This window comes from Stegodyphus dumicola, chromosome 12 (assembly GCF_044657685.1).
Source record: "Stegodyphus dumicola isolate Sdum_Otavi_A_Nest chromosome 12, ASM4465768v1".
Taxonomy (NCBI): Eukaryota; Metazoa; Arthropoda; class Arachnida; order Araneae; family Eresidae; genus Stegodyphus; species Stegodyphus dumicola.
Window position 1 is genome coordinate 23,292,393 of NC_140779.1, and position 7,913 is coordinate 23,300,305.

Consider the following 7,913-nt stretch of genomic DNA (forward strand, 5'->3'; position numbering starts at 1 on the left):
GGAAAAAGATATTGAAAAATTTCATCAATTTATTATTCAAATATTAGATATATTGATATATTAGAAAATATATAAATATTAGAAATATATTAGATATATTTCAAATATTAGATATATTGGAAAAAGATATTGAAAAATTTCATCAAAATATCCAAATTTTTCTCAACTTTAGGGAATACATTAGATCTACTTTGTTTTTAGGTAATTTCTCTGTCAGATTGAGGTAGATAAATTTATATTCTTTTGTAATTAACCAGTTTTCCTCTGCTTTGAACTATACAATATCAAATATGTTCATCAAGATGATCATTTGTTTTCTAAAATTCCTTTCCTGGTTCTTCGTTAATGAGGAGGGCTGTCGTCAGTAAGAAAGACAGTAATAAATGTGAAGTTTATATTGCACACTATATTTATATATTCATGATCTAATTATGGTATATCTACCATCGCATTCTAGAATTCATAGTATTCGTGAGTGTAAGCAAAATGCAGTATCTTGTGCCATGGCGAATGCAGAGACACTTTAATGGACCTTTTATGACCACACTGGAAAAAAAAGGAACATTGCTGTGCACAAGTTCCAAAAGAATTCGTGGCTGCTGTGCTAAATTTTGTTAACATTGCTGCAGTCAGGTCTTAACTATCAGATATAAGCAGTATTGTTCACAGTTTTTGCTGGTTGCCGTGATATCCCTTTGAATGCTGCAGTGTACAACTGAAGTTTCTGTACATGAAAATCAAATTAAGTCATTTTTCAAGTTATTATACACTTTATTGTCATTGTAAATTATTTAAAATGGATTGCTTGTAGTTGATGGTAGTGCATATATTAGAAATGAAAGTAACTTATGAAGCATGTTTCATATTAGCAATTAACTTATTCTCAGTTAGTATAAATGCATTTTTAATGTACTCCATGCAATTTTATGCAATGGATTTCATGGGAATTATTTTAATGCAAAAATGATTTTAACAAAAAAAAAAAAAAAAAAAAAAAAAAAAAAACTTTAATTCTATAGCTGAAGCCCCACTTAGTGACTGAGTAGTTAAGACCCCCTGAATTTTGACCTTGGTTCATACCCAGGCGAACAGGTTGTCTACATGATTGTTTTTCTCCATGTATAATGTGAGTAGAAGACCATTTCCTGTAAAAAGTCCTCCACAAAGGCACCCCCCTTATGCAGATAGCTGTCGTATACTTTTCCATATTTAAATAATATAATAGTATTTTAAAGATGCCTTGTGATGAACTATACACTTATGATGTAAATATTTATACAAACTATTATTTAGATATATTATATCAAATAAATATATTATTAAAGACTAAAGTCAAAATGAAAAAAGACTATAAATGTATTTTTAACTGCCATAATTTGTGATACTATATATTTAATATACTTTCAGATAAATTAAATATTTGGCGCAAGATTGACAACTGTTGTGAGAAATGGCAATATACCACATTGTGTGCATATTTAATGTGTAATAGACGAGGCACGTGTTTCTATAATTATTAACTTAAAAGTTTATGCAGTTTCTTTTCAAAGGTTTCTCATATGAAAGCTTTTGATTGAAAAATGTTTTTATAATTTATTTTTCATGCTATTATCCTTTTTTATGGAAATTATTATTTATTAATGTTTAAAAATTTATTTTTCAGCTGATGCAAACTTTAGAGGAAGATGAATTCTCAACTAAAAACAAACTACCTTGGAAACTGGCCCAAGTTCTGTCTATTATGAGCGGAGAATCGGAAGCATGACCTATGCCAACACTGATAGTCATATAACATTCCATTTTTCCCCACATACCTGAAAGCAATCCTAGGCAATAAGCTTTCTAGGAATATCAGTGTATGGACATTTGCAGTTATGAAGTGGGATTTTTCGCAAATGTATATTAAACATCCATAAAGAAAAATTACAAATGATGAAAACATTTACTGCTGGGATCTGCTTAACAGTAGTGATCGTTTCCTCTTTCAGTGAGGAATTTGTATAAGTGTCAAACTTCTGCATATTGATGTTGAACTTTTTTCTCTTATAAACGATTTACTTGGGACATCATCGCACAGGTACTTTTATCATGACTTTTTATCTTCAGATAAAGTATAAATATGTAAGAATTTTACTACTTTTCAGACATGTGTGCAATTTATTTAGGAACTGAAATTTTCTAAGAAGAAATCGGTGTCTTAAGCAGCTAATGGTGCTCCATAGATCAAGAAGTATATACATTCTTTGTCTGTCATGGAAGATGGCATTTGACATTATGTTGTGTTGCTCTATTAGCATGGCTGAGTGGATAAGAAATTCAGCCTATCACTGAAGAAAGAAACATCAAGTTAATGTATATCAGCCATTATATCAGTGCCTTGCATTGCTTCGTCCCGAGCTATCCGATTGCGGGCATCTGACTCCGAAAAGCCTGCTTCGAAATTTATTTTGAAACCCTGCGTGAATTCCTGAATCCCACCTGCGATATACTATGCCATTTGTCTCAGCATCTGATGCCACTTCTTTCTTGTCTTCCAGCTGAAATTTTGCTTTTTCTGTCATTTTTTTTCCATAGTTCCTTTTTATTTTTTGACTGTGATGCATGTGCTGGCCGAGCTTTTGTTTTCTGTGGAGTTGCATCATTTCATCGACCCATAGATAATCAGGACTATTATATGAATAGACTGCTAATAAAACAAAATAAATCTGAGGGTCCTCGGCACGACGGAAAGTCCGGCTCTCGCCTGGATGACGATGTGTACGAAGCACTCCTCCGTATACATGGCTACAATCATAAATGCTGTCTGGATTGCCGATGAGAACGAATGGCACGAGCTTGTAATGCCACTTAGTTTGTGGTCGGTCAATACTAATGTCGTTAACAAAAAAAAAAAAATCTTGCTGCACTGTGATACTCTCTGTAGTGTACAAAATTAAAAAAGAAAAATATTTCAAGGATAGGAGCTGACCTGGTGCTGTGCACAGCTACCTCTTGAGCTAGGAAAATGTGTACACAAATGTCAGCTTGTGCATAGATGTTTATGTAATTTATGGTCATTGGCTCTTGTTCCATATTTTATAGATAATCAAATTCATCAGTGTTGTTTGTGTGTAACTCAGTGAAAACATTTTTCAAAGGCACTCTGTCCACATTCATTATTACAAAGAAAAGAAAAAAAAATTCCTATGAGAGCTTATTTTGCTCTGGCAGTTTTAAAGAGCTTGTGCATGTTTAAGAATCTAGTTGTTGAAAGTGTAAAAGTGTTTTTTGATTTTCATTTCTATATATTTCATGCTTTTAAGAATTTACATAAAAAAATGAGCTGTGTGCATCGCGCCTTTTCTCTGGAAATTTAATATGTATTGGTGTTGCACACATTTGTACATTCATTCCATTACAGTTTATTCATTTTTTAGCTGGTGAAGAACTTGATGTATAAGCCATTTTTAATCAGAATTTTAATATTTGCTGTTTAGACTTAATTTTTAACACTTTTTTGAGTTAATGATTGCTTATTTCATTTTTATAATTGTAAGTTTTTTTTAAAACCATATAATTTAAAAAAAACATTGTATTAAAGTATAATTTTAAGTATTAAAAATTTATAGAAATAAAAATTATTATATACAATAAATAAATTGGGGATTATGAAAATTTTATAATTGACTTTTTATTTTTTGTTCCAGAATTATCTGCATGTGCTGCTTACTGTCTGTCATACCCGTCCAATTCTAAAATATTAGTTTAATCTCCACTTTATTAGCATCATTTTGTTTCCATTTTAAGTGTAAAGCTTGGCATAGAAATTCATATTTAATGGGATCATTTCTTTAAATAAACAGTATTATACTGCCAAATTGCTCGAAGAACACGATTTTTTTTTTTTTTTTTTTTTTTTTTTTTCCTCTTAAGCAAACATAATATTTTCCAAAGCTGGATAAAAAATGGCTAGGATTTCATGATTTACAAAATTTAGTGGAGAAAAGCATATTAAAACTTTTTAAGTAATGATTTAAAACAGAAAGAGACACTTAAGAATATAATTGAAAGATAAATATTATTGTAATAAAATATAAGAAACAAATGGAAGAGGAATATATTATATATATATATATATATATATTTAAATGTATTGTTGTGGAACTGCACAACAAAACTTGTAAAAAATAAAATTAAGTAACACTTTTATGTACTTAAATCAAACAATTCGATGTAAGGAACAAACTGTGAATACATTTATTGTATCTTCATGTATCCATAAAAATGCTAATTGTGTAAACCCTTTGTATATGTACATAAAAAAAAAACTGTGGGCATGCCATGCACAGTTTTTTAATGAAATTAAAATATCATAATGTACATAACCTATATGCTAAAGATCAAGTTCAAAACACTGGTAAATTCTTATGATCAAAGTTAATAATAATTTAAATTTTGGAAGTGTATGCACATTTATAAGCTTCACTTGTACATTGCATGAAAATTATTTATGAACTTTCTGCTGTAATAAGCATGCTTTCTTCAGCTTTGTAAGTTATTTATTTGCATTCATGTTAAATCCAGTTTTTCCAGTGTTTTGAACCATTTTTAGCGAGGAGGTGCTACAATTTAAATAGCCTCCAGAAGTTGGAAACAGCACCATGTCAGCTGTGTTTATGCACTTGGGTGTTTTTCCATCAGACTGCTGAGTCTGTTTATAAAATGCTTGACTTTGTTCCATTGTGTTCTGTGATCAAAAAGATATTGTGAAGTTTTTGAATGATTCTGGTTATATCAATTTTTGGGGGCCCTTATGGCAGTTTTAAAATAAAAAGTAAGTATTCATAGAGCTATTGCCATTTATTTTTTGTCTTGTTTGGATAAATGGTAGAAAAAATCAATTAAAGTAAAATATGTTCCAGTGTGTTTAGTTTGCTAGGTCTTTAAATTTTTGTCAGCTTTTATTACACTTACATGACAACATTTATTATAGCACTATTAAGTTTTCTGTAGTTCTTTTTTAATATATATTTATTAAATTTACAAGACATTTCAGCATGCTTTCTTACTAATAATATATGTTTTTACAAACAGATATATTATAAATTCAGGACTCTGAATTAATTTATCAGATCTTTGGCTGGTAGATGGTCAATACTATTTTCAGGGCATTCTTCAGTAACACATGTAAAATTTTTAACTAATATATATTTCAGAAGAGCACTTGAAAGTAATAGGAGCTATAATAATGAAATATAGGCAGTCAGCCAAAAGTATGAAAAAAGTTAATCCAGAAGATTATATTTCTAATACTGGCTCATATGAACTCTACACTTGGAAACAGACTGTTGCAACAAAACTTTATTCATGAATTATTTGGTGCTTACAAAGTATTTAAACAACAGTAAATATATATTGAAAGTGGTAAAGCACTAGCTCTGTGAACCTGAATCAGTCTCATAAATGTTTATAGATTTTGTATTCACTTTCATCAGATAAAGAAAAAAAAAAAATCAGTGTGTGATTGTATGCATGTGTGTGTGAGTGTTTTTGTTTATACGTGATGTGCTATTCTTTTCCTTTCATTTTTGCCCTTCTGCAAACTAGAGGAAAGTAGAGAGATTTAAAAAGACAAAATATGTAAGGTTATATATAGAGAGAAAAGATAAATTTAAAGTTTCCTCTAGAATGTGGAAATGGTGTGTGCTAAGAATCGTACACCTGCTTTTTGTACAACCTTGAAGACTTTGTAAAATATTTATAGCATATTTTTATTATGGTATTGGTTTATAGATTCTGTAATTTGCTCAAATGGTTTCCTGCATTAAAATGGCGTATCATCACATCATACATGACTTTTTAATAACTTGTCTGTTCTTTGCAAATTGGTAATCAGAAAATTAAGAAAGAAAAATATCTTATTTTTGTTTATGTGACTTCATATTTTGAAATACTGCACTTTAGAATTAACTGAAATAAGATATTTTAACTAATACCTAAAATCAAGGTAAAACATTACAAATGCATTGCAGTTTTATAGAAGATTAGTACATTGTCTTTCAAAGGATAATGAGTTTTGAAGTTTAATTAGCATATTCTACTTATAATGACAGAAAAAAAATTGAATATTACTACAGTCTAATATTTACCTAAGTTAACATAGTTAGTCTAACAATGATTATAAATATGCACATTTTGTGGCATAAAACTGTATTTTAATGTGAGTATGGTGAAAGACAACTGTAATACATACAATATTTAAACTTCAATAGTTTTTTAATATTTATCTGAACTTCTTTATCTGTAAAACAGTCTTAACTTTCAACAATTGAGAATGAATACATTTTGTTACCCTGATATTCTAATTTGATTACTAAATCTAAACATATATTGAAGTAGAATTAGTTTAATATATCTATATAGCTACTGACTAACTGATTCTACTAAAACTTGTATAGTTATAGACTTTAAAAGCAGGGCTAGATTAATCATAAAACAAAATTAGCATCTGAAGTGAAAGAGGCACCATATAAGTTTTCCATGGGCCATATGGCATAAAACTGCACAGATCAAACAACAAATTCCATAAAAAGGGGCTTCCACAAAAAGTGGGGGAAAAGAAAAAACACACACACTTGTATGTATGTGTATGTTACCAACAATATATGAAAGCAGGCTGTGTTCAGTGCTTAGGAAATGCAGTACAATGTTTGAAATGATCTAAAATCTGGAACTAAAAACCAAAAACAACGTTGACAGGATATGTATTAGATTTATATATAGCATTGTTCTAATATAGGTATTTAACACAAAATTAACTGTCAATATTTAGCTCCTCAATATCAATTCAATTTGATATATATTTATTAATATATCTCTTTTTTATTAAACTTATTTGATTCTTTCTTTCATATTTCGAAATTTACGCTTAATCCAAACATAATTCGCTCATTTAAAAAAAAAAATTGTATTTTTAAATAATTTTTATAAATTTTTTGAAAAAATTCTGCATTTTTATTAAAAAAGCTCTTCTTTTCTCCATTCCACTTTTTCCTTAACCCCTTCGAGCCGGGTAGCGAAAACGCATGCTTATCGCGGAGGCCGGCAGTGTCTTCCGCGAGCGTCTCTCCAGGGCCGGGGGCTTTTTTGCTACTAAGCCTAAATCCATGAAATTTCCGAAGTATCAACGCATTGTTTAATAATGTTCTATAGAGTATTTAAACGGCTTATGCTTTATAGATATTTTTATATATATACTTTAATTACCTTATTTCTTGTTTAAATGCATATTTTACACATTTTATTTTAATTACTCACCATTTTATGACTTTTAACATTATACATCTGAAAACTAAATACATTACTTAAAATTCTCTTTTCGTATGAAAAATTTTAAAACAGGGATCTACACACAGTCCTACGTTACATTCCTTGAACTCGTAATAACTCATTTGCCGTTTTGGAGGATTTTTCCGGGAATGTGAACAAACGAAGCATCGTCGTCTTATTTTCTTATCAGTCTCTTCTGAACAAAGTTTTGGAAAATGTCTTTCAGTTAATCTATCAGAATTTCAGAATCAATATCTGAAATATTTTGCATCATTTCTGCTATTTCATGCTCTGTTAAACATTTTTGACGCTTCGACATTGAAACGGTAAAAACAGAAAGAATTCACGTCTAACAAGATCTAATTATTTTCTAAAAACTGAACTGTAAACGGAAATACTCAACGCTTTAGCGCATATAAAACTTCTACTTACAATAAACAACAACCACGTGCGAATAAAGTGCGATTTAAAGAGACGTCATAAATCACGCCATTCGGAAACATTTAGTTCCCCGCTTGTTTATATAATCAAAAACACGTGTATGTGAGTCATGCTTCTCTCATATCCAGTAGAAGGTCTAATGTACATGTATCTGAAACCATAGT

At 29.7% G+C, this 7,913-nt stretch overlaps 1 protein-coding gene across 9 annotated transcripts in view; it reads left to right on the forward strand.

The window, feature by feature from the left end:
* Positions 1 to 5,827, forward strand: part of LOC118198476 (plexin-A2-like) — a 1,098,378-nt gene extending 1,092,551 nt beyond the window's left edge. For all 9 annotated transcript variants that reach the window (XM_085827537.1, XM_085827540.1, XM_085827535.1 and 6 more), the window contains one exon: positions 1,664 to 5,827. In XM_085827537.1, the coding sequence (XP_085683663.1) occupies positions 1,664 to 1,765 (102 nt within the window). In that variant the 3' untranslated portion in view covers positions 1,766 to 5,827. The remainder of the gene's footprint in view (positions 1 to 1,663) is intronic.
* Positions 5,828 to 7,913: the final 2,086 nt, after the last annotated feature.